This window comes from Amblyomma mixtum, chromosome 1 (assembly GCF_055824585.1).
Source record: "Amblyomma mixtum isolate Tamu chromosome 1, ASM5582458v1, whole genome shotgun sequence".
In the NCBI taxonomy this organism is placed as follows: domain Eukaryota; kingdom Metazoa; phylum Arthropoda; class Arachnida; order Ixodida; family Ixodidae; genus Amblyomma; species Amblyomma mixtum.
Window position 1 is genome coordinate 145,248,832 of NC_143012.1, and position 27,618 is coordinate 145,276,449.

Genomic DNA, 27,618 nt, shown 5'->3' on the forward strand with positions numbered 1-27,618 from the left:
CTGTTGGCGGATGCTAAGCATGGTAAACCACACTCGTCCAGCCAGTCATTTCCTCAACACATTGGTAAGGCACCCTGCTGTAAGAATTGAATGTCGCCTTCATGGTTCATTAATGTTCCCTGCCGACAGACAGGCTGGAACACTTTAAAAATTTTTTTTTTCTTACTCCCACCATAGTATCAGTGCTTCACAGTGGTGTGGCAAGAACAGAAGCAGCAGGCTGTGGTCAAAGAAAACACATGCGGAGCTTTGCACCATCAACAATTTATTTGGGTTTCCTTGATGTCACTGTCAGACAAAGAATCGGAAGAAACCACTGCACAATGCATTTGCTTAAGAATCCGTCCCTGGAGCTCTGTTCAAACACTTCCTGCGACTTACCTCACAACTGAGGCTCCCTACTTACCAACCCTCCGGGTGCTAGATGATTATGAGAATGAGGTATGGCGACTGACTCCCCCCTACTACACGACTGCACAAACAACCTCGTGCCTTGCCCCAGGCAAATACACGACTCGCACAACAGTTGCGCAGCTTTGCGGGCAGATCTCAAAACATCGTCCAAGAATGATCGGGACCGCCATCCATCCCATAAAGGGTCTCCGCTCTCAGTGGAATCATACCATTTTGTTTTTCAACAGAAGTGCTGTGATGCATAATTATGACAAAAAGGAAAAGACACAAGCATGCCTGGAATGATGGTGACAATGTTGAGCGATGACTGGCAAGGGGACACAGCGGATGACAATAAAGGAATCATGCTTGCAGGGCCAGGCACGTGAAGCGCTACCATCTTCCAGAAGCCCATCCACTGGAGGCTTTCTGCCCCTGTCACACCTGAAGTGTGAACCACCAGTCCATGCTGTACGTGAATTTTAGTCACCCCCGGCTTCCAACGAAGGTGCACCACCTCAGTTGTACTCCTCGGCCCCCCGGTCAGTCTTGAAGGACGACTGGCTCTCGCTGTTGTACCCGCCCATGCCGCTGTCGGCGCCGTAGTCCTCGGCGTTTCCGCCAGCCGACTCGTAGCCGCCACCCGGGGCTGCTCTGCCGTCGGATGCGTAGCCGTCCTGCTGCGGTGGCAGCTCGCCGGGCTCCGGCTTGATGTCGGCGCCGCCGCGTTCGGCCCCGTTGCGCTCACGTCGCCGCTTGTGCTCGCGGCTCCGGCTGCGGCTCCTGCGGCGCTTGCGCTCCCGGCTACGGCTGCGACGGCGCTTCTCGCGCTCCACGGGCACGTCGCCTCCGCCATCCTCGGGCAGCCGGTCACCGCCCCGCTCCCCACGCTCGCCCCGGTCCGAGCGATCTCGCCGCTCCGGACGCTCCCGGTCGCGGTCGGACCTCTCCCGCTCCGGACGCTCCCGGTCGGGCCGGTCGGGCCGGTCCCGCCGCCTCTCACGGCGGTCGTCTTTGCTGCAAGGTCATCGTGAATAGTGTCATAGAAATGCATGGCCCTATATCCTGGTTACTAAACTCCTCATGGCCACCCGAAGCAAAGGGAAACAAAAGCACACAGGTAACAGCAGCATAGTGCATTCTACTCCTCCTGCCTCATGTTGATGACTCTGCCCAGCCTTGAGGTGTCTGACAGTGCCCTCTGGGATATGTTACCCACCCATAAAGCTCAATGTTTGCCTAGGGCTTTGATAGCGCCACGACTTCAAGCACACGAAAATTCTAGCTTTCCGCTGTGCACCACACACAGAGTGCCTAGCTAACCCTGAACACATACACAAGCAGCAGCAAAGCAAGCATGAAATGCAAACAGCCACAGCTACTCTGGCTTTGATCAGCTGCTTAGCCAATGATGCCGATGGTGATGGCGGTGATTATGATGCCGATTCCGCAACACCAGTTTCGCAAAAGCCATTTTTGTGTGGGCAGAAGCAACCTCTCCAGAAATAGAGGGATGTGGTTGTACAATCAAAAAGAGCAGTAAAAAATCGGGAGTCTCCTGGGCAATCGAGGCGGTCTCCTGGCAAAATTCAACACCATTTGCTGAAAACACTCAACTGAACAACTCTCGGGGATTCATTCCCGATCGTTCTGCGATGGCATAGCGCCAGCAGTACACAGGAATGCGGATAAGTTAATGTCATGCCTTTAGTAATTCTATTAAGTCAACACCGATTAATACCCCTGCCACACGGCAAATTTAATGTCATTCCCATCGAATGACGCTCGTTCAAAATGGCATTACTTTGCTGCTACACGAGAAAATATAACGTCATTCGATGAAAACGACATTAGGTATCGAATGAGTTTACAGAACTCATTACCCAGCGATCTCTAAGCTAATGTGTTATCTCGACACCAGAGACTTGGTGAGAATATACACCGAAAAACACGATTTCAAAAGCGTCACAAGCACTGTATTATTTCCGCGTCCGTATTATTGTGTGGTCGTTCATTAAGTATATAAAAATGCCAAATAGAATTGGAAAAAAATAAAACTCACTCTCGCTACCAGCCTTGCGTGGTTAACATTCACAACATGGCGACGCCCAGCCCGCCCGCTTCGGACTGAATACTGCGTCGCCGCTGCATTTTTCGACGCGATAGCTTGCTCTAAACAGTTGTCTTCGCTTTTATTTAGTGCATTCTCATCCCTCCGTAACAATGTAGGTGTGAAATATTAATCGTTTTTGAGGTAAATTTAGGAATTCCTTGACGCTAGGCTTAGCAATGTACGGCGTACACTGTCGTCATAGCAACGACCCCGAGCGAAATATTTCTCCAACTTTCCACTAGAATCTACATTTTCATTTCATCCAATTGATTTACATTAAAAAAAAAACAAAGCCTTCGAATGCATTCATTACTGCCGTTAATATAAGAGAAAAACGCTTCTTTTGCACACAGTTCAGGAATGTTTGACTTGCTGTCATCTAGATGGCGCCACAGTATGTTATGCTTCTCGCGCGCTACGCTAGTCACTCCCAACCACCGTGCTCCTAACTAAAACTGCTGTGAGGACGGGCGGCAGTGTGCGCAAGGTGCGCCCGTAGCATGCGCAAAGCTTTTGCGGACGCACAGCTAATACTGTCTAATTTCACCATAGAGAGCATTTCACAAAATGACGTCCGCCATTTGCCTGCCGCCGCTGGCTGAACTTTGGCTTGGCTTGACTCGTGGAGTAGCAGTGATCAACACGTTATTGAAATGAGGATTAGGATTTTAAAGTCGGTTTCCATTAGCAAAGCAATACTTTTTGCAACGTATTGAAGCATACATCGAAATTTTTGTATGCTGTACTCTCTCTCTTTCCATCGCAATCGCCATCATTTGCAAATTACATTAGTTTTTGCCGTGTAGCAGCGCACAGAAAAAATGACATTAAGTCGAACAAATGTCATTCGATGAGAATGACATTAAATTTGCCGTGTGGCAGGGGTATCACACATCATTAGTTGTTGCAGTGTGGCAATGCACAACAAGATAGCATTTAGTGGGCCAAATGTGATATGAAAGGAATGTCACCAATTTTCAGCACAGAGGAAGTGTAGCTTGGTAGTCTTCGGAGAGAGGAAAATGTTCATGCTGACATCGCACGGAATAACACAGCTTCAGATGATCGTGTTAAGAGCAACGCTTGTGCTCTGCATTAAGTATTAAGCTATTCCCTCTAGTCACCACCTCCTCGCAACTCTATGCACGAGTGAGCTCGTGTGACAGAGAGTGCAGTTTGTGCTCTACATTACAGTTACCACAGCCTTTCCGTTTCCCAAAACCTTCTCCCCCTGCAGCACTAAGCACGGTGCAGCCCCCCCCCGGAAGGAACTCGTACGGCAGTACCAGAGTGGTTCCAAAAAGGTTTTTGCATCAGCTGCCACAGCCAGCATGAACGAGTTCCAACAGCTGTCGCTCCAGGCATCCTAAGCATCCCAGAAGGGACCCGATTATAGAAGAAGGCCACACTGTGTGGTATAACAGGCACCATGCAGGAGCACTAGCTGCAATGCGAACACTCACCTGCTACGATGCCTTCGCTCCCGATCTCGGCTGCGGCTACGCCGCCGCTCCCGCTCTCGCTCCCTCTCAGGAGGTCGCACCATCCGGTCCTCACGCTCCCGACCATCCCGACCGTCTCGACCGTCTCGGCCATCCCGGTCACCCCTGCGGACAAAACGCATTCCCACACATGTCACGGCAAACTCCTCTGAGCATGGAACTCGAGACACTTCACTCTAAGTCAAAGACTGAAGGACGACATGCTTTCTGCGCAACACATGCACTCTCTGAGGCAGCTGCCACTGCTGCCAATCTGCCTGGAAAAGAAGAACTGCTGGCGAGTTCCTGCTGCAACAACTGCATGGAGCACTAACACTAAATGTGACTTTTTGAGCAAGACAGCCACCGCCTAGTGCAGGCACTGCACAGAGCCTCACAGGATGAACGGGTCACTTTAAAGCAAGAGCTCTGAGGGTTCCCATTGGGCAGAAGATCCAGTGGTGTCTGCTGTGTCCGCTACGACTGAAAAATCCAGATTGGCTGAAAAGATGGCTACGTCATGTGCGAAGCGTCGGATTTAAGAAGTGATTGAACAGTAGAAAAGGAGATTAGAAGGTCATAAATGACTCGTTAAGACATTTAAGTAGTCAAAGTAAATGAATTGCACCGAAAACAAAGTCGGGAGTAATTAGTCTGGAATCGAACCCCTGACCCCTAGGCTGCGAGTCAGACGTGATACCCAGGCACGTTCGTGCAGCTTGGTTTAATGTTGTGCAGTCGTTCAGCTAATATGGAAACAGTGTCTGTGTGGGCAAGAGGAGCCGCTGTTGGGACACATTAATGCTATCATGTCATCCCCTTAAAGACCTACCCCCCAACCCAACCCAGACATGTAATCAGGCCGGACTTGTTTAACGGGACACCGGGGACAACTCCACCCAATCATTATCCCCAGTAAAAATTGCTTCTCCCACCTATTCTGGACATGCTTACATTTGTCCGGCAGCAAACGACGCATTTATCAGTGAGGCAAGTCTTACTGCCAGCCAATTAGAACTCGCGACGCCCTTACCGAAAAAGCCGGGCTGTCAGCATATTTATGCGAATAATGGTGTAGAGCACAGCCTCTGGGATCTGCACCCAAAAATAGGGTGTTGACGCATGCAGCTTCCTCGCGAAATCAGCCGGTGATGGCAACACCCGCATTTTGGTTTGGTTAAGTTTGGTTTATGGGGTTTAACGTCCCAAAGAGACTCGGGCTATGAGGGACGTCGTAGTGAAGGGCTCCGGAAATTTCAACCACCTGGGGTTCTTTAACATGCACTGACATCGCACAGTACACGGGCCTCTAGAATTTCGCCTCCACTGAAATTCGACCGCCGCGGCCGGGATCGAACCTGAGTCTTTCGGGTCAGCAGCCGAGCACCGTAACCACAGAGCCACCGCGGCGAGCCGCAGTTCGGGTTTTCGTGGCTTCCAGCTAACGAAAGCTCCACTTTTGATGAGAGTGGTCTGTGTGTGATTAGGTCGCACTACCCTGTCGATAAAGAACAACTTTATTTGTTCTCAGTGTTCCTTTAACCCCTTAGTGGGGTATTAAAAAAAAAGGAGGTACCAAAATGCCTCCCCACCATGCTTTAATACGTGAAATGCTTCAATTACATCTTTGAAACACAGAAATATCTGCAAAAACATTCTATGGCAGAGAATAACGTTTCATTAACCACTATGTGTTTAACAGAAAGAGCTTGGTTTTGAATACCAGCACACAACATGCACTATTCGCCCATTGATTCCCTCCAAACTACTGCGCTATCCTCATCATGCAACGGATAAAACTGCTTCTCACTCTAACACTGCAAGGATGATGCTGTGTTTGCTTGAAAGCGCGGGAAAATGTCATGCTAACAGGGCAAGCCTCAACATACACAAAAATTGCTTCTGCCCTCTAGTGTGAAACCTCCCATTCAATAAAAGCATGGATAAAAAAAAAAACGGTGCTTCCATCTATGTTCCCAATGTAAAAAATACCACTTAACAAGCTTTGCTCACCAAAGCCCATTTAAAAGCAGCAAACCACCCATGATGAGGTAAGCTCAATGTAGGTGAAAAAGTGGTGATCGCTCGTGACGCGCTGAGGAGGTCGTGAACCCTTAAGGCCCGACCACAAGGCAGCATTTCTTCACTGTTGTGTCGGCACCTCCACTACCAAAGCTGTCGCTCAGTGCCCACAGGAGAGGGCAACCAAACAGAGATCGCAGATAAAGCCCCTTAATTACCCCGTCCGTAGCTGATCATCCTATTCAGTGGCGGCAGGAACGCACTGCGGAGCAAAGGGGCGCTCCTGCCTTCGCAGAAACTGACTGCAGTGGCATGGATTAACCTGGAAATTGCTGCCAATACACGGCTAGTCACTGGTCCTCATCATTCCCCACCTATCGGGCATTTCCGGCACCAACCCTGAGTATCTGTGTTTCCATACGTCGCTTTGCTCCGAGTGCCGGAAGGTCACCTCACCCGTAGCCAGAACGCTGACGCGACACGGAAGAAACGCTGCCTTGTGACTGGGCCTTTAAGGGGTTAGTTAAGACCCTGCTCACAGAGCTAGCTCATACATCTCTGCATTAGAAGGGAAAGCCTGTAGCTGCTACACTCATTAAAGGAAGAATAAGTGCAGCCTGGGTGCAGCGATGTGCGTACCAGCTGCCGCATGACAGCTGCACAGCTGTGAGCTGGTGTCACCGGAAAGGCCACACCAATTATCAGGTCTGACACCTGCTCAAGGGAACAGGGAGAAACACACGGCACTCACATGTAACGGTCGTCCATGCGCGAGTCCTCTCGGCCAGAGTGCTTGGTGTTCACATCTGGCCCACCCCGCCGCGTACCACCAAGGCCACCACCTACAGAGCACAGTCACTGACCACGGTTCGCTCTCCAAAGGGGCACAACATACTTCTTCTGTAGGAGGGCAAACAACCTTTTCTCATTTTCGTGAATATCGGATTGCAATGGCCGCTGGCATTGAAACTCTAAAAGAATTTGTTAATTTATAGTAATTAAATATATAAATTGTCCCCTTGAAAACCATCCTCTCTGTGGTACAAGTGCTCTTTGAAAACATTTGTTTAGCCGAAAAACCACCAAAATTACGTCAAACAAGTCCACAGCTGAATTCTTCAAACACTTCTCATGCTCAGTGCACTCAAGCAACCTAATCATTGCAAATGTAGTCTACCTAGATGCGCGTATGGTGCAACACAAGCCGAGACAAACAGACTCAACATTTAAAGAAGCCGCAATGTTTCAAGACAGCTCCAAAACTGCATTAAAAAGCTGTTCTAAAAATCAGAACTTTCACCCATATCCATCTTCATTACCGAGAAGAAGAAAAAAAAAAGACACCGGCACCCAACTTATTGCCTTCTGTCAAGATTGTGGTGTTGCTCTGGCAGATGCATGGTTAACCCTTTGAACAGCAGCAGGACATGTCACGCTTGCACCAAGTGCCAGCAAAAAAAAAAAAAAAAATGGTGCACCTATATAAAATAATTTTGCATGCTGAATACTACTGAACAAACCATTCAGTGTGTTTTTATCTTCCTCCAGTAGGCCTCCTTGATATTGCGTGTTTTTACAAGTGCAGATGTACACTTCGATGAGACCTAGAGTCTATCTTGGCAGGAAAAAAAAACAAACAGAAAATTGCCGAGCCTTTCCCATCCAGGCAACAGTCTCATCGCACTCCTTGAAGCAATTTACAATTCTCATACAACTTTTTGTCCAATATGTCCAAAAAAACTGAGGTATGAACATGTACCACATTTGGGGTCCTTTTACGAATTCATCGATACAATGGTCTACCCCATTTTCCTACAAAAATGAGTAGTCACAACAGCTTGCAACTGGTGTCATTCAATTCCTAGAGTCATTCCAAGTGCAATTTCACCGTGTGTACGCATGCGAGACACACAGCTTGTGCCCCATAGAGGGTTAACGTACTCACCCAGGCGGCGGGGCAGCCATCCCTTGACAGTTCGCCCCCGCTCGACGTCGACCAACACCCGGCGTCCGTCAATCTTCTTCCCATCGGCATGCTTGTAGGCCGCTGACACACACAGAACGAGGCCACCCACACTCAACATACGCCACCACGCTCTGCCGCCAAGAGGGGACAGACCACCCTCGAGCAACACCACCAGGGACACCACCCATTAGTGCTGGACTAAGGACAAGGCCTAGCTGTAACTAGCTACGGCTATTGCCACTACCCTCCTCAGGGCCAAATATATCCCTCCACACAGTGTAACAAGTTTGCTGAGCTGTAAACTGACCTCCACGGAACCCCATAATTTAACATTTCAGGCAGTCCCTAATGATACGCAAAATGCTCGAAATGCAAGCTCTGGGGCCAGCTGAAATGCTCGCCAAAGGACGCGAACAGGGAGTGGCTACCCTCACTGTGCTCGAGCGTGGTCCCCAGTGAAGCTCACTTACCGGAGTACTTACCGGAAGCTCGCTTGGAACTTACCGTCACTCCGGTTAGTGACAACAATAGCATCGCCCCCCCTCCCCCAATCCATTGCCCATTTGTTTCAAGCCATAATAAACAAGAAGCCTTACCACTCCAGGCGTTTCAACAGTCTGACACACTGGTTTTGTCTAGCTCAAAGTAACTACAACATGCCAGTAAACTTAAAGGTGCACTGAAGAGGAATCTGAACTCGTCTTTTTGCCACGGGAACTCAATCTACACGTTCCGAGCATTCTTAGAAAATTCGATTTATTGCCCTGTGTGGCCGATTTCCCTAATTAAATCGAATTAACGTCCGGCTCCCGCCTTTTTTTTTAAATTCTGCCTCGTACGGTGGGCGGAGTCGACCGACGCGGGGAGTGCCTTTCAACCAGCTCCGTGGAGGCTTTGCTTTCGCTTCATTTTGTTTTTTAGGTTTCCGTGAATACATAGTTTAATTTGGAGATAATATAACCGGAAAATAAGCCCGCAGAAATAAAAATATGCGCGGACTATTTGCTTCTACGGACTACTACGTATTACTCCGCCGATGGCAGAGCGGCAAGCCGCCACGGGACTGGGTGAAAGGCACTCCCCGCGTCGGACGACTCCGCCCACCGTACGAGGCAGAATTAAAAAAATAAAGGCGGGAGCCGGACGTTAATTCGATTTAATTAGGGAAATCGGCCACACCGAGCAATAAGTCGCAGTTTCTAAGAATGCTAGGAACGTGTAGATCAAGTTCCCGCGCCAAAAAGACGAGTTCAGATTCCTCTTCAGTGCACCTTTAAGCATTACAAAGTACTAAAAGGTTTTCCGCAGATTTAACTGTTGGAGTAAGGAAAAAAATTGGTGTCCCATCACTTGTTCAAAGCTGAAAGTTATGAATCCATTCGTCAACACTCTCAAGCCTAAGCACACGGTAAAATAAAGCACTTTACTCAAAAACGCAACTATGTCAGGTTCAATGAAAGGTGATTAGATATACTTTGCTGGCTCCAAAGCAGCTGTGCAAAACCCATTTACACAGTGCACTCACGTCAATTATTACTTGCTAAATTAGAACTTCTCCTTATTCAAACTGATGCTTATTCAAAAGTGCACTTCTTTAAAAAAGCAGCCTTAAAATAAACAAAAAAATTTCAATTCCCTTCCCGATTGACGACCTGACTGTACCAACTTTTGATGTAACAGTTTTTCATATAAACCATGCAGTCCTTCCTTCCAGTGCACATGCAAATAACAAGCAAACAAAAAAAACTGAACGAACACAGAAAGAGTGACACTTGAGATCAAAGGCAACGCAGCCCACCTAGGTGAGTGTGCCTGAAAGCAAACAGCAAAGTGGCCAGCTCAGTACAACCTGCAGCCTTGCAAGGCGCCATGTTTTAAGCGTTGCATGGACCAAGGGTCAAGAGTCACACAGAAGGCTGATTTCCTCTGCAACCATTTTCACAAAGCACTCTGAATTGACTGGGATGCCACCATGCTTGGAATGGGCGCAAACAAGTGGCACTACTCCCCTGAATAGTTTGGTAGATGAGTCTAATCCCACTGTGGTGCCATGCAGCCATGAGCATAATCAGTGGCATACTGCAGTACTGTTACAGGTTGGGCTACTGTAGCTACCACCACATGTCATTAAAATAGCAACTTCCTGATGTAGTTGGTCATACGCCCCCATCAAAAGGACAAAGCATACTTCAAACAGCACAGCAGTATCCACGCATTACCAATCATACACAGAACATTAGTTTTTTGCTGCCAGTAAAAGTCCGTGTCACCACTGAAAGCTCACGTGATGCCACAACTTTCACCTCAACTGGACATGACAAAGCGCCAGGTTACTTCAACCTCCCATCAACCATATAACTCCATCTCACAAGTCATTTGCAGTGCTAAGGCTGTGGTGATCTGAGCCCATCAGAACGGCCTGTGCTGAAAAAGGTGTTCCTCCGTGCCCCTCACCCCGCAACTGGTGGCGCCACCCCTAGGGAGGAAAGAGCACCAGCGCCCAGTTGCTGCACGCTGGAGACTCTGTCGACTCGGTGGATTCCATGTTCACAAATGGCAGCGCACCACTTTGCACCAGGCCTCCACCGTACTGTGACATGCATACTTACTCTGCTAACTACAGAAGCAAATGCTCGCTGTACTTTCAAAACACCATCCTAACTAGAACAATTGTCAAGAATACTCGTAGTCATGACAATGCTCAAAATATTTGAGGGGCTACTTATTCCCTACCTGGGGCCCCGATTAGACTAGAGAGCTCTACCTTTCCCTGTGCTGCAAACAACTTGTGAAATGAAGTATACACAGTGTGCAGAGCAATGCACAACCCAGTAAAACAAACAGCAATAACCCTACACCAGTGCACTGTGGATGCGGCACACTCAGACCAGGCATGGAGCAACGAACACTGTTCAAATGACGGTGCACTCCACAATTGAAGAGCAGCGGCTCTTTGGTGGTAGACTAAAATACAACAGCACAAAATCACGGAGCTTTACCGAAATTCAGTCGAGCTGGATCCCCAATGTTGCTTGAACAGAATAACGGTGCACATTCCCTATTAACAAGTGCACCTGCCACAGGAGATGTTTCCTGTGAGTTACCACTAGTCCAGTCACACCGAACATATCGAACAATTAGGCTGACTCGCTAGGCGGCATGACAGCACCATCACTAAACAATCTAGACATTTCAGTTCCAGACATCGGATGCAAAAGCCATTCATGGACAATGCTTTCTCAGTCCAGCAAAGAGGCCAACGAAAGCTAACTTTCTACAGGTCACAGCAACGGCAAGTTGGTAAAAAAAACGGCATCTGCAGTTCCCGCACATCCTTGGTGACAATACAGCCAGCGTCCTCCCGTCTTGTGGTCTGCGCCCATTGCTTCTTGGCCCGCCAAGATTACGCGAGGCCGCAAATGGTGACAAAGGTAGTGTACATTTCCCATCAATGACGTCTGACGAAGCGACTATGCATTGCACACTACCATTTCCATCACCATTGACTGTACAAGCCACGAAGTGCGCCAAACATCAAAGGCTTAAAAAGGTGTTTTACCATCTGATGTTATCTACACACATAGCCAAAAGTTCACGGAATGCAATATCAACAACAAACTTTAATTCCATCACAATCTTTCCAAGCATACTGGAATAGATATGTGCAGCCTAATTATCAGAGTGCGAATCATGCCGTTCGGCATTACATCTCAAGCAGTGCATCCCAGATGCCAAGACATTAAATTTCATTGACAAAGGCATGTTCTTAAGAACTTTTGACAGTGGTATACCCTGATGCATGGCAGCCAGATATGTGTACTTATGGTGGAAAGTAGAGCTAGATGATGCGTATGCAATCTGAAACAGCACAAAGATGTAGACGAACAAGACACACTTCACACAGCAAATAAGTATGTCTGAAGTGTGTATCTTCCGTTCCCGCCTTCCCGCTGTTTCCGATCTTAAGAGCATGGCAAAAGTTATGATCGCGCTGTGCTTTTATTTGGAGTGTTACAATCAAACTGGTACGCAAAGATGAATACAACAAATCCCCAGAATCCATTACAATGTTGCCAGGGTGGGTTCGAAAAATAAGGAAAAAAAAAAAAACTTCAAAAGAATAAGTAGTACACAGTGGTGGAGCTGACCTACCAACAGCCCGACAACACAGGAATCTAGTCTCGCCTATTACAGATGCGCGCTATGTCACACATTATATGGTCATAGATGCAAGCAGCTTAGAAAGGTACATACACAAAGAAAAACTCAAACCTTCCCTGGTGCACTGACTTTTTGAATATGTTCTTCAGAAAGAAACTCTGTAATGAACGCACACTGCTAACAGATTACAGTTAAGAGAGTGGACTGGCTACCTGCGCTTTAGGACTAAGAGTGCCAAGTGCGGAACAACCATGTCAGCACATGCAACAACATCAAAGATTTTGCGCAAAAAACGAGAAAGACGACGCAACGACTGCTGATGATTTACGGACCTTTCTAGCTCCTTTCACTGCTTTTCGTCAAGGGACTCCTAGCTATATAATCGTGCCCATTAGAACCTTACCTACACCGAATGAATGCTGGAATAGACACATTCGCACTAGGCTTCGCGGTGGCAGAGAGCCTTGGCTTAAGGCACAAAGGCCATAACTGTGGCCACTTCCGTCTGTGCTAAAATTAACTATGGGAACAGCTAAAAAAAAAAAAGCGGCAGCGAGCGGCTTTTAAGTAGCTAGAATTTACGAGCTTCACGATCCTCTCCTTCTCTCGAGGGTTGTTTGAGGGAGACAGCAAAGGAGGGCCTTACCCGGACACACACCTTACCACCAGATACAAACCAAAGCTCCGTTTAGCGAGACACTAGAGCAGAGACCCCGACCATGACATAGTAGCGAGAGTAGGCGCCCATCAGGCATCGCCAAGTCTGTGGTGAGACAAGACAGAAGACGCCGAGTCACCACACTGGCATGGCCCCCTCAAAAGCCTCGGCCCACTTAGGGGGAAAAAAAAAGTGCGAACTCAGGACGCTTTGCCACAGCACACCCCCGCAATGAGTGCAGCATTGGCGGCACCAGCTGTCAAACTACCAAGCAGCGAACACCAGCTTAAAAGTGATAGACTGTATAAGGAGAGTAAAAGAACCCTAAGAATGGGCACTTTGTTTCACACAACATCCCTGCATTACTGCAGTGAAAAACTGCGCGCAAAAACCTAAAGCAATGCTCACTGCACCACCTGTAATGCCCAGACCTCCAGTGAACAGTGAAGAAGCTAGGGTGAACTAAGCCGGCCACTTGGGGGCCGCATGTCAGTGTATTACATACACCTTTACCCCCCCGCCCCCCCCCCGTTTTTTTTTTTTCAGCGATAGCCGTTTGGGGCATGTTTCCCAGTTTTGCAGTGTCGGGGTAACACAACCGCATATGGGAGTGGCACTGCCTGCTACTCCATAGATTTGTAGCGTCCTATGCACGCAGCCGTGTGAGCTAGTGCTTGTGCCATTCACGCCTATGTGCGCACAGGGCACCCCTTGAGGGTACAGTGAACAGCACATTCAACACCGCAAACAGATGTCACTGATTCTCGCGTTACACGGGCGTAGTAGCTGGTGGTCAGTTTCTTTACATGTTCTCTGAGCCCTGGCTGAACCAGTGTGAACCACAACAACGTACTCTGGAACAGTCGATGGCACGCACTGGTTGCTGCAGCCATTGCTGGTGTGGTGGCAAAGCGAGCCTGACAACAGCAATCCCCTACTAGCCTCACACAACACAACGCAGTGGTACTCTAGCAAGGCAAGATGGAGAAGCAAAGGTCACAAAGGATTTTTCGGCACTCGTCAGCCTCAGCTCAGGGGCCATCCATAAAAAGAAGCTCAAAAGAGAAGAGAGAGTTATGTACATGCGTGGAACCATTCCGGCAAGGCTTCTGAAGGTCAACTTGTTTAAGATGAGAGAACTGCCACAAATACATCTTAAGGAAGGACTGTGGCTTACATGCAGGCAGAGTTACAGTAGTACGCAACTCAGGTGCAGTTCTAATAGCCTCTCTGTGTGCTCCCCTCCCCAGCTCCCAAGTCTTTGCAAAGAACAGTCAGCAACCCCACGCAGCATGTCTTAGCAACAGCAATGCTATATAAGCCTGCTCAGGAAAAGGCATAAAAGGAAGGCGAGTGTAAGAATGTGTGTCATTTACATGACATTTCACAGCTGCCTGGAGAATGTATACTACACACTAAAAATTATTTCTTGATAAATATCTATCAAGAAGAAATGGCATAAACCCTAGAAGGCTGAAAATTGAGGCTACTTGGCAAATGTTAACTTCAACAGTATTAACACAAACTGACAATATGTCATGTCTGTCCCTCAGCATGTCTCCTCCAATTCTGTCACAATTAAGACGACGCATTCTCACCATATGAGATCTGCAAGGACACGGTGTTCAGGGAGCCACAACAATGCGTCGGAAACTGCACTAGCCGTGACCTTTGCTTCCCCTCACAATCGGCTTTCAACAAGAGGCAAACAAAACTATACCACAGCAAAAAAAAAAGAAAAACTGATGGAAAGCAGAAAAGAGAGAAAAAAGTGCGCGGTGGCCGTGTTCGGACCATGCACGCACACAAGACCTCAAGCGATGGTGCCAGACTCTCCGCAGAAGTAGCACGACGCCCTCTTCTCTCCGACGGCCGGCCGACGATCACACTCATCCTCCACTCGGAGTTGTGGGCCGCTCCTCCTCCCTTCTTACCGAACATGGGGGAGGTTTTTTTGTTGTACCACACACAACGACAGCGCAACAAATGCACACACAAGTGCAGCGGCAGTTCACACATCAACAGAACGCCCTCCCCAGCCCCATACATGTACGCGCAAACACCAACAGTCACACTGCCGCCCCCCCACAGACCACTGCACTTTTCTTCCCCACCACAACCCCGCCAGACCATCAGACAAAAAAAACGAGGGAGGGAAACGAAGAAGCAAAGTAATAGACCTTCACTTCAAACTCGCAGCACGTGGTTCTAACAGAAAATAAAAAAGAGGGGACGGTACGCCTATCTCCAGATAAAGATCCGAAACTAAAATGAAACAGTAAAAACAGCATACCAGTGGTGTGCAAAGTCAGGCTAGATTGTACTCTCACGCTTCCCAGCAAGGTCTACAAATCAAAACTGGGGGAGAGGAGGTTGCCGGCCAGTGCTCACACACGGCCAGGCGGCTGGGAGAGGGTACTCACAGTGCATGTCCCGCTCGTGCTCATACTCGACGAAGGCGTAGCCCCGCGGCTTCCCGGTGATCTTGTTGTGCACGATGACAATCTGCACGGGGTAGGGTGCCATCTCAGCACGATCAGCATGACATACACTTAAGTTCAGCAAGGCTGCTCCCCACAAACTAGTTCAGTGTACCTGGCTGAAACACAAATCTCGAACCTAACCTTTTTTTTTTTGAAATAGAAAGCTTATTTTCTCCACACACATTACAGGGGAGAAAGGGAACACTGGGAAAAAAGCTGCGTAATGCAGCTTGAAGTAGCACCCAGTGCCCCATGCATACAACGACAGCAGTGCGTTTCGCGAACATCAGGCTTAAGGTGAGCTTAATATCCTCGTCAAAACAAAGAAAGAAAAAGGACAAGAACAGTGTAACCCTGACCACATACACAACAACAGTGTCACACCCGTGTCCCTCGTGTCACACCCATGTCACACAACAACAGTGTCACACTCGTGTCCCCACACAGAGAACCATACTCAAGAGATGACTAATTCCATTGCGGAGACAAATAAGATCCAAATGATGAATCATTGCCTTGCTCCAGGGAAAGTGGCAAGTTGGAGGACAACCATACTGAATTAACATTCTCAGCAAAAATTGATTGGATGGCTCTTTCTGGCAACATTGACGTTTGTCGAGCAGTAAATGATGTAAATAATGTTAAGAAAACCTGCCACTGCATTCAAACTAGTCACATCTAGCACACCGAAAAGGACTGCATGATTACCAGACTGCGGCGAATAGTGGTGAAGCCTAACATCTGCGGGATCCAGGAACAAAAAACTGTGTCGGTGCATTAAACTTTACATGCAAAATCAGCCAAAGATAGTGATTTCATCCCTTGGCCTTTCCCAGCTAACAAAAGCTCCACTTTCGGCCAAAATTTCATCTTCGTTGTTAGAATGCAGTAATCTATCGATATACCACAACTTCACGTAGTCCTCAGTTCCAGCCTGTGCACCTAGGCAACAAAACTTTATTCTTCCACAACCGGGCAACTACAAAAGAGTACGGTTTGCCACAAAACGTAGTTAGTAGCTACTACTGCCAGCCAGTCAACATCAACTTGCAGCGACCATCGTCATCGCGGCACTGCGCCGCTGGCGCTGGCAAGCGCGAGCGTGGAACTTCCGATAGATACTGTGCTCTTGTGGGCTGAATTCGAACTTCTTTAAAGGGGCTGCGAAACACTGCCTGGGGGAATACCGGGTATACTTCAGGTGGGTTCCTTATGTCACACAGACGCTGACTTAAAAAGAATTACAGGAATCGATGCACAGGAATGGGAGTTATTCAGTGAAGAAATTTCAAAATACAAGCAAACAAAACGCTGCCCTCAACTCCATTTTGGAGGGGCTTCCCACTCCTATTTCGCTCTCCCAATGACGGCACCTGGCGCAACCAATCAAAACAGCCTGCCAGAGCACGTCGCGAAAGTTTGCACTCCATGGTTGCCTGCTCTCTGTAACTCGTTCTTGCTGAGACTGGCAGCGTTGTTTCCATGCCAGAGCGCCCCTGGTGGTGTATTTTTATTTTACTTGCTTTGCAGGGCTTTTATCTAAGACAAACAAGTTGTTTTTGTTGTTGATCTAATATAAAATGCAGACAGGTGACAAAATGTGTCTCTATTTAATCACACAATTTGCAGTATATTTACTGTTTGTCCGATCATCAAGCTCGCGCCAGGTGATGTCATATCCACTGCTAAAAACCCGCCACTGTGTGGCGACACCATCAGAGCCATGAAGTTGTTTTTGGGAGGACATTAAAATATTAAAAAACGGAATTTATGCGGTATTACCGACGCTAATAGCGCCATTATAACTCACTGTATGCAATCAACAGGCACAACAGTTAACTAAGATTGTGTTTCTGGGCCCCTTCAACATCACAAAAGTGGCTAAAGTTTTCCGCCTCCATGTTGTCCAATGAAGCGACTGCTGTACATTGACTGAGATGTCTGTTCTGCCTCCACTGCCTATTTTTTTCTTTCTTGCAGACAGCAGCAAGTATGCATGTTCTCAGATGACATCAGACATGCTTGCCTTCCAACGCTTGTGCACCAAAACCATAACCTACAGCACAAATAAAAGCAGACAGGAGGAAACAGAGCGTGGCGCTCTGAACCTCGGATGCACCCAAGCCCCACCCGACAAGATGGAGAGTGGGAGAGTGACATTTCGACGCCTTGGTGGCACATCAGTAACTTGTGCGGGCAACAGCACGCGCTAAATGAGGCCCAAAACATGCCAAAGACTCAAAACCGCCGAGGCGAAAAACACAAGGCGATGGCCGCAATGTGGCAGTCCAAACACAACAAGGTACACCGCGGGGTTAGTGACCGACAACAAAGCGCAGCGGCGAGATGTTGGAGCAGCACAATGGTGGGAAAAAGCAAGTGCCAATGCCTTGCAGTGCAGTAATATTCCTTCCGCCATATACATTTGGGATGCTGTACGTGGGCTTCTTGGGACACTTATTTCTGTGTGCATAGGCCACATTCATGTCAGATAACCTGGCAGTGCACGCAGCTGAGACAGGTGTGTGCAATGTGTGCACAGTATGCACTAACTGCATATGGTAAACAGGACCCTTTTTGTTGCACGGCGAGTGAGTAACTTATGAGCCATGCTCACGCACATGGCGGTACCAGTCCCCGCCACCTGCTGTTGGCTGCGGTCCCTACTGGTTCTTGGTATCAAATTTCTGCGCAGCATTCACAAGAGTTGTAAAAACCTAGCAGCACGTAGCAGGTCAAAGGCACACAGAAGACAACTCCATCCGATTACTAGTGTACAGTGAAAGCTCGTTATAGTGAATAGGTAAAAAATCGTAAAATAGTTCCGACACTGCCGAAATTTGTGATATAAAATTTCGCCAGAAGTTTAGGCTGGAAAAGCGAAATTTAGTTATCAAAAGAACGCCAGCTCGCAGAGACCCTCCCCATTGTTCTAGCACTGTTTCGAAGCTGCTAGTGGCAATCGCAGAGGCTGCAAAAAGCCAAGCGGCAAAGGACAGTTTGGTTGGCTTCCCTGCACAGCACTGCAGCACGCAGTGGTGCAATGTCAGATGCCAGCTAGGGAGGCTTCCTCGCATTACAGCGGTGTCTGGAAAAAAAACTGGATGCCAGGACGAAAGCTGTCGCCATTTTCACCACGTCCGCTCTGTGACGGTCGACGTGAGCAGAGGACAGCTACTAGAAAGCTACAACAGCCGGACATGTCACTGGTTCCGGGGCCCAACCAATGGGTGTGAGAGATGCAAACGGGTGCTGACCACCTGGCTGCCAGCTGTGCTCGCCACTATACATTCTGTGTCACTGTTTACAAACGTGAGAAAAAACTTGAACTGCGATACAAACGTTTGCTATGCCGCCACTAATCACCCAGGTAGTGAGGAAAAGCCTGCCTGCCACCTGCCATCCGAGCTGGCATAGCTTTGCACTCGGCAGTTTGATATACAGTCATGCCCACTTATAACAATATTCAAGTGCCATGGAAATACCATTGTTATAACCAGTAATTGTTATAACAGGGTTGTGCCGAAAAAAAAGAAAGGATGACAAACTTCAGAGCATTTATTGACAGTAGATACCCAGAGGGGTTTGATTGTTCTAATGCCTGTAAAAGCTCGTTAAATCGAACTTAAGGGAACCGGAACAATGTTCACCAATGACCAAAGCACCGCCATCACTGCGCCACAGGGAGCTTTGCGCACCTCCACGTCACAGGAATCAAGCCAGCTTTTTGGAAGCTATTCTTATGGGAAATTCGAGAAGCATGCAGAACCAAGGGTGCGGTGACAGTTGACAAGAAAAAAACCGCGCTGGCTGCATGCACGCGCGCTGCACTGACTGATTAGGGGTACGCATGGCGTGCGTAGCCAATGCAGCAATGCAGCAGCTCTCCTGACGCGATGACGCCTGCCTCTTTTGCTTTCGTGGCGTTGCTGCGCCAGCTTAGTCCATTGGTCGGCCCCACACATGCACGCTTTTGTGTTGTAAGCATGGTTTTGCTGGTGTGGTTGTAGCATTTCTTTTCTTTTTCTGTAATGGTTGACACTCAATTACCAGATTTAATTGTTATAACCAATAATGTGCCTTGACAGCATTGCTATAAGCAGTTTATTTTACCATAGAACACATGGCAAAGCTGATGGTGCCATTACCGACCATTGTTATATCCGATATATTGTTATAACCAGTATTGTTATAAGTGGACTTGACTGTATATCTGTTTTACGGCAAACCACATTCAAAATATAAAGTACGAACTGCATGTGAATGTTAAAATATTTAGGAACAGTTCGATATAGGCAATAATCTGTAATATCAGTGTTCGGTATAACGAGGTTTGACTGTTTAAATACGTTTACATGCCACGCCCAGTTTTCCTGAAAGAAATATTTAAAAAATATATATCCTTGCAAGGGTTGCACCCAACCTTCCCACGACCCTGCTCTCGAACACAGGAAGCCTGCAGCGGGCAGGAAATTCGATGCGGACAAGTGAATTTGGTGCAATCAAGAGGATGCATTCAGCAACACAAGCTGCAAAAAGTGCGCTTTCCGAGGCAAGCCGTGAGAGTTCCCCGAACTGGAAGAGCTGCCCTGCTATGCAATTCAAGTACTTGAAAAAAAATAAATAAAAAATGGCACATCATGTACACCCGACCAAATCTTTACTGGCTCTGTTGCATTGCTATATCCAACTTGTAAAAGGTTTTTTTCAGCTACACCGCTGGCATATATTCATGCTGTAATTTGACGCGCGAGATGCCATTTCGTGGTTCCATTTTGTTCATATAATGTTTGAGTGGAGTAATTGCGTGTTTAGATCAACATTATCAGAAATATTCATCGTCTGCCACTACGAAGAGCCGAAACAAGCGGAATACGCGGCAGTGGTTCTGGCCAATATGGCCTCCTCCTCTGGGTAAACTACCACTGCTTTCATGACGGAGAAGTCGTTTACCCAGAGTGAGCGCTTATGTGCCGCCAGATCCATTGCTGCGTATTCCGCTTGTTTCGAGAATACGAAATTCTCGCCGCAACGAAATATTTCCGAATTCCCGGCAAATGCCCATAGGGGCCAATGTGTTTCGTATCTCTCGGTAATGAAACATTTCCGTACCGCAATCCCACGATAACGAAATTTGCTGCAACGTCGGTCCGCGTACTGTCTCCCTTATTATGAATAACAGCGTCAAAAAAGCACTCAAATTGAGCAAACTGCAATAGCGGGCTTGCGTGGCTGCAGCGAGAGTGTTGGCGCCTGGCAACCTTGCAGCCGAAACGACTTTAAAAACTTTAGCCACCTTGAGCCGGTGCTAGCCACCATACCGGTGCAGCGCGTGTCCTCTGTGATCGGTTCTGCGGGGTTGTTTATCTCGGAGGCTATGTTCAGGGAAGGCAGCCTCGCAGCGACACCATCAGGGGGCGACACTAGATCATCGGCGCTGCACTTTTAGGCCTGCGAGCGGTGCACATGTGTTCGTTGTGTGCGGTGGCGGTGTGTATGAGCAGCAGTCCGCACGTTTGCGTTTGAGATGTCTCCGCCAGCCAAAAAATGAAGATTTTTGTCTCTGCAAGAGAAGGCTGCCATCATTGCTCAGGCAGAGAAAGGCAGGAAAAAAATGGATATCGCCGACGAGTACGGGATTGCGTGCAGCTCGCTGTCGACAATTTTGAAAAGCAAGGCAGCCATTCTCGGTGCGCCTGAGAATGGTGCTCGAGCACAGCATAAAACAGTGACGGCTGCGGCGTTCCCGGACGTTGACACAAGGCGGTGTTTGCCTGGTTCTGTGAACAGCGCGCAAAGTGCCTCTGTATGGCAAAGTGCTGCAACAGAAGGCTCTGGACTTTGCCTGCATGCTCGGGCATGACCAATTCAGAGGAAGCGCTGGCTGGCTGAGCGCTGATGACGAAGCGCTGATGACGATGTAGTTGTCCATGAAGAAATGACCGATGAGGCTATCATCAGCAGCGTGTGCGAAACTGACGACACCGAGGACCAAGGTCCACAACATGGAGAGACGGTAAACCCGAACCCGAGGAATGTGTTGGACGCCTTTGACACGATCCGGTCGTTCTTAGGCGCACACGACGACGACGTGGCAATGGATCACTTCTTGCAGTGTGAGAATAGAACCATGAAGTTGCTGCAAGCCAAGGCTCGGCAAACTAAGCTGACTGACTTTTGGCAATAAATTTCCTTTTTGCGGGCTGTTTTCTATCTTTTCTGTCTCATTTTCGCGGCAACGAAATTCTCGCGAAAGCGAATTTTTTTGCTGTCCCCAGCGATTTCGTTATTGCGGGTTTCGACTGTACAAACATTTTGTAAAACAGTAAGAGGGGTAGCACGTTGTCCACCGTTTTTGTGCACAGATATTTTACCACCAGTGGTAACATTTTTTCTATGCTCAATTATAAGCGAAATGTGCGCCTTCAAAACAAATTATTTTCCCTATCCTTTGGATGCTTACTTTAGAAGTCACGGTACTTCGATGGTGCTATATTCAACAATTATGAAACTATGCAAGAAATTCTGCACATCCATACAAACAAATCAACCACTAGCATTTTGCGCTGGAAATATAACAAATTTTCTTTTTCAAGGCCTGAATATACTATTTAGGCCAAAAAATAGTTCACTTCGACAAAAGCAAAAAACAAAAAACAAAGCAGTAAATGCAGCGTCACAATATTCCCATCACCACTGTAGGAGTAAACAGTAAACATGGAATCAACTGCATAAAAAAAAAGCAGTCTCACCTTTTTGATGGGGCCAAACACCTCAAACTCTCGCCGAAGCTTCGATTCGGAAGTATCATAGTTCTGGAACAAAAAAAAAAAAAAAAAGATCAACGATTCACTAAGTTAAACTAAATGCTCATGCAAAATTTACTAAGTGAAACTAAACGAGCCGAAGCTGCACTAGCACAATTGCACCTTCAACATCACCACTACACCAGTTACGTCTCACGCATAATGTCGTTTTCCACTGTCTCCTGTTATCAGAACACGTGACTAGAACTGGCATGATGTACATGTTCCCCTTTCCTCTTAACGTGATGCAGGTATAAACTGGACTGATGCACATGTCCTCTTCTTGCTCCCAGTGTGACTCAGGTTTCCCCCTTTCTACTCAGCTGTAGCTATCACATAACCTGTAAACGGCAGAGAAGTATGGTGTCTCTAAGAGACATTAACACCACACATGAGAGCTGGAAGCCAAATGCTTTTGATGTCACATGACTCCACCAAGATCTCGGAACTAAACTGAACCTAGCTGCTGCAAAGGGTGGCAGTTAGCTATTCAGGACGCTTGGTAGCAGCCAACATGTAATACTATTCTGTGACTAATCGGATAACAGGCAGCCATCAAAGCATAAAAAGAGGCACTCAATAAAGGTGCCCTAAGGCAAGCTTTGATTAGAAGAGGTAAAAAAAACAGCAGTCCTTCCTATGCAAATATCGACTTCCACATGATTCAAACAAAGCAGCTGGGCATTCCTCTGCCCTAAAGCAGCTTTCAAATGTTTTCGCGTTTGCAAACAAAAAACAATGAATCAGAAGTTGTCACATCGAGACAGATGCAACACACTCCATGTGACCCAATCTGGTTCGTGTAAAAATGGCATTCTGTGTCAATTTCCAGTGTCTTGCGGGAAGACCTGCATAGACCACACTGGGCACAGTGTGAATGTGCATCTAAAAGAACTCCAGATAATGTTGGGATCAAGAAACAGCACGAGAGAAGAAATTCAAAAATGCATTAATTAGCAGTCATAAGCAAGTATTACACGGTAATTCATGTATACTAATGTCTTGCAGATTATTACAAAGAAGAAAATATGCGACCAAAATTTAGTGCCTACACCCCTTTAAGAAGAGCTCAAAACCCTCACTAATTTTCGCACTAAGCTGCCAGGTAGTAAATTTGATTTGGTTTAATTTATGGGGTTTTAATGGCCCAAAGCAACTCGGGCTATGAGGGACATCGCACTGGAGGGCTCCAGGTAATTTTGACCACCTGGGGCTCTTTAATGTGCACTGACACTGTACAGTACACGGGCCTCTAGCATTTCACCTCCATCGAAATGCGACTGCCACGGTCAGGATTGAACCCACACCTTTCGGGTCAGTAGCTGAGCACCATAACCACTGAGCCACCGCGGCGGCTGGTCATATATTGGAAACTATTATGAACAGCTTAGATCGATACTCACAATCCGAGCGACAAAGAGGGTCTTGAAGGGGTCCATGGTGCCTGAGGCATTGTTGTATGGGTCCCCTGTAAAAGGTCACAGAAGAGGCAGTTAGCTGTAGCTCTAGACAAGCCAACATAAGCCTATCACAAAAACACCTATTTATTTATTTACATGATACTGCAGACCTTTTTGGTCCAAGCAGGAAGGGCAAAAGCAAACTGTACAAGCAATGGTTACAGAGCATCTTACGTACATACATATGTTTAAAATTCATTCATGCAGATATAAAAGCACTCAGAGATACATCACCGTCAGATCTAAAATAGTCGCAAATGCATGTTTCAGAAGGGCATTTTCAGTTGTTAAAAGACATTGGTAATGGCCTCTTTGAAGTTAGCACACGTAAAAACCTCTTCAGGTAGTGAGTTCCAATCACTGATTGTTTTCGGAAAAAATGAAAACTTATGGGAGTTTGTTTTTGCGAAGTGAGGAGTTAAGATGTAGTTGTGTGTGTGTCGCGTTTTTCGAGCTGATAATGGAGTAACATAAGGAGTTGCCGGGATGCAAAACTTTCCCTGAATTAAGCAGTACAAATATTCTGTTCTTGCTATCTTTCTTAAGAGTCCATGCAAACAGGGGGGTGATATATTGAGTTTAAACATTGCGAATAAATCAAGTTACCAAAGCTTTGGTGACATTGCTACCGCTGTGCTTCCAAAAAGTGACGCAGGCTAACTGGAGACACCAGTCCAACGTATTGCAATGTCCAGCATTCTCGGTATTCTTGGGGCTGCCTGACTGTGAGAAGCTTACTGCCAAACCTCACAATGCTTGAACACAGCAGCTCTAGAAGTGAGGGGGAAAAAGTGCCTTCCTTTTGCAGGGTTTAGTAACCAACAGGCATGTATCCGTTCTTTTGGCAGTGCTCAACCACCTGGCATCCCCCCCCCCCCCCCCCCCTTGACATCCGTAAGAAATTACCTTGGGCCCCTCCTGGAAACAGTTCCTAGCTACATGCCTGGTAATAAACCTATCCTCACACACATAGCATAAGCACGATGTACCGTAACGTAGCCCAGCATGTTACCTGGCGTTCTCGGATTCTCGTGTGGAAGACTTTCCCAACCAGTTTGCTCCGGGTAACGCAATTGGCCGGCTGTAGTCATACTGCAAGCGCATCAGCCAATTGCGTGGACCGAAGCCAACATGCTGGGAAAGCCAACCTTTTGAGAATCCGTCTCCTGATGTCCAATTCGATAAGGCAACCAATGTCACGAAAAAGAGCAGAGGAATTCACATAGATTTGTACACACACAATGTGAGAGCCAGAGGACTGACTTGTGCACTGGTTTGCTCAACTACTGCTTTTTTTTTTTTTTTTCATGGTACAAGCATGCAGCACACTGGCAGTATCTGCACAGCCCTTGTCTCAACACAACACTCTTCCGCGTGAGCTGCAAAAATCAGTGCCTCGCGCCGTGTTCTTCAGAGAGCAACAGTAAGTTCAACACGACCTTCCAGAATGCCGTGGTGGCTCCGGACATTGGAATGGTTGTGGTGTTTGCACACTGGTGACATATGTACTGGCATTCGTGGGGCGATGAAGATTGTGCAGCCAGACACTCCCACAAACCAACAACAGGTCAAGTGAAAATTAATGAGATGTGCAGCCCGTGTGGATGCAACGATTGCAAAAACTCAAGAAGGCTTGCTTTCTTTTTTTTTCCAGCTAAGCTGACAAGACATCACACAAGGGTAGTATCAAATACCAGTGCCTCTCCCATCTTGGCATGTCTGCACACAAACCTATGCCACGAGAGAATGAGAGAAAAACCACTCACATAGCGCAATGTCTTGCTCTAGCTTGTAGGCGACTTGTTCAGCCTTCTCCCTCCTCTGAAAGACAAGCAACACACTGCATCAGGTTCAATCCTTACAGGCGTAAATACTACAATACAATACATAATACTATAAAAATACAAAACAAATGTTTTGGTTTAGTTTGGTTTATGGGGTTCAACGTCCCAAAGCGACTAAGGCTATGAGAGACGCCGTAGTGAAGGGCTCTGGAAATTTTGACCACCTGGGACTCTTTACCGTGCACTGACATCGCACAGTACATGGGCCTCTAGAATTTTGCCTCCATCGAAATTCGACCGCTGAGGCCGGGATCGAACCCGCGGCGGCGGTCAAATTTCGATGTAAATTTACGTTTAATTAGTGCGGTGTAATGTTAAGTTTCTAACCCGGTTCTGAAAGCAGGGCTTGTATCCATTTCAGAAAAAAAAAAGCATCTCGCTTGGGCTTCTTGCTCAAAATACTAAAAGGTCATTTGAAGAGCAACATATGAGTATACTGTGTTTTTCTCTGGTTACCCCACTAGAAACTGGAATAACTTCACGTCCATCTCATAGCAAGATGCGTTTATATATTTTTTCGTTCCGCGTACTGTTGTACTAAATTGGAATGAACTCGACGAATGTGTTGTTTCCCTCAATGACTTTGAGGAATTCGTTGCAGAGATTGTGGCATATTTGTTGTAAGCTGTTTTTATGACCATGTTAGGTCCGCCACGAGGTTGTAAAGCTGTTTCCACTGATGCAACTGTTTTTTCGTTGTTGTTGTGTTACGATGTAAATCCCATTCCGCCACAACTCGTTTGATAGGATTTATCAGTACTGCAATCAATAAATTTAAAAAAAAAACTTCCTACCAAGAGGCACAGGAGGCGCGCACAAGCGAAAGCACTCGTGCCTTCCAAATGGGCAGAGGGACCACCTAGCTTCCAACCCTTTGTGCACGGTGTGCGCCGTGCTTGAAACTTTCCGCATCGACGGCTGCGCAACGAACACCAGGCCGCAGGCATGGCCGGTTTCCATGACCACGCTCGTCAGCCATCGCTTACCTTGCGCTCGATGCGTTCTTCCCGAGTCTCCACGCGCGTGGGAGGCGGCGTGTCTTTCGGGTCCTGGAACAAAAAACAGAGCGCGCGATATACGACGGGCATCGCAGTACCGGCGTGGGTAGATCCCATCCCAAGGAGCGTGCGCAACGCACAGCGCAAAACATACTAACGAAGCAACAGCGCGGGCAATAGTGACGACTAAGGTTGGACCACTGCGGTCGCCACACAAAAACGCGATCGGCCGTTCCTCTCCATCCGTTTAGAGCCTACTCGAACACCAGGATACGGTTGCGCACGCTAACTCAGTAGGCCTAGCGCAACTGCGAAGGCGACGATGAATGCGACACGCACGTCGCGAGACGGTCCAGAATCGCAGCCCTCCACAGGCCAGACGGCCCGCTGGACACCCACCAAAAACGCTGAAACACGGCAGGCATGACCTGCTACTGGGAGGTGGTCGCTTACCTCGAATAAGTTCAAGTAGACCGATACGCCGGTGTAGGTCCCCTGTGTCTTTTCGTGGGGCAACTTGTCCATCGGCGGCAAGTACGGGATGGGGTCTCGAGGCGCAAAAAGCGCCAAGAGATTCGGCGGGAGGTACTGGGTCATTTTGGCGGTGGCTGACGATCCGGCGACGACAATCCACGGCTTTCTTGCTGTTCACAGGTAGTACGAAAGCAGATGCATAGCGCAAACAGAGGCTACCAAAGACCAAAGCGCCGCCGCCGCGAACACGCAACAGCGGTCGTGCAGTGAATGTAGTCCGGCAGGCTCGGATGCCGCGTGTCACTGCGTGAGGCATCACGAGGCTTCCGGTTTAGCAAGTAGTGCAGGGGGTGCAGGGTGTAATGTGAACTTTACTACAAAGAAATGCTCGATAAAAATTCTACAGCAAGTGTGTTTCTCGAAGAAATTAATATCTCGCAGCACCAAATATTGAAATTGTACCAAGCGATCAGTGAAGGCCGGTTGTCTACAAGCGTGATTCGGAACCGAAACTCATGCCGAAACTGAACGTCGAAACTGGAAGACTAGCAACGATATACACCATTTTACGAGGAGCGGGCAGGAGAGGGAGAAATACTCTCAAACACGTGCGCTGCGCGACACCCCACTGTTGCCGTCCTCCCCTGGGCTGATAATCCGGCGCGCGGAGCAGGGTTGCCAGGTTTGGCTACTTTGCGCCAAATTGGCTACTTTTAGGACCGCTTGGCGACAAAAATTTGAACTTGGCTACTTGGCTAC

General features: G+C 47.7%; 1 protein-coding gene across 1 annotated transcript; it reads right to left on the bottom strand.

The window, feature by feature from the left end:
* Window positions 1-244: 244 nt before the first annotated feature.
* On the bottom strand, window positions 245-27,145 carry LOC149367843 (U1 small nuclear ribonucleoprotein 70 kDa-like). The gene is made up of 10 exons (XM_089557652.1): window positions 26,839-27,145; window positions 26,374-26,436; window positions 25,310-25,364; window positions 23,487-23,551; window positions 22,030-22,092; window positions 15,218-15,299; window positions 7,955-8,056; window positions 6,761-6,851; window positions 3,970-4,113; window positions 245-1,410 (listed from the first exon to the last, which is right to left on the bottom strand). The coding sequence occupies exons 1-10, from the start codon at window positions 26,980-26,982 to the stop codon at window positions 912-914; spliced, it is 1,308 nt and encodes a 435-aa protein (XP_089413778.1). The 5' UTR covers window positions 26,983-27,145; the 3' UTR covers window positions 245-911.
* Between the last annotated feature and the right edge of the window lie 473 nt (window positions 27,146-27,618).

What these genes read in the sequence shown, in the direction of transcription:
- LOC149367843 (XM_089557652.1), bottom strand. Translation starts at nt 26,982, where the DNA reads ATGACCCAGTACCTCCCGCCGAATCTCTTGGCGCTTTTTGCGCCTCGA. An exon ending in TCTACTTGAACTTATTCGAG is followed by an intron (nt 26,437 to 26,838) that starts GTAAGCGACCAC and finishes TTTTTGTTCCAG; the next exon opens with GACCCGAAAGACACGCCGCC. An exon ending in TGTTTGGCCCCATCAAAAAG is followed by an intron (nt 15,300 to 22,029) that starts GTGAGACTGCTT and finishes TACCCCGTGCAG; the next exon opens with ATTGTCATCGTGCACAACAA.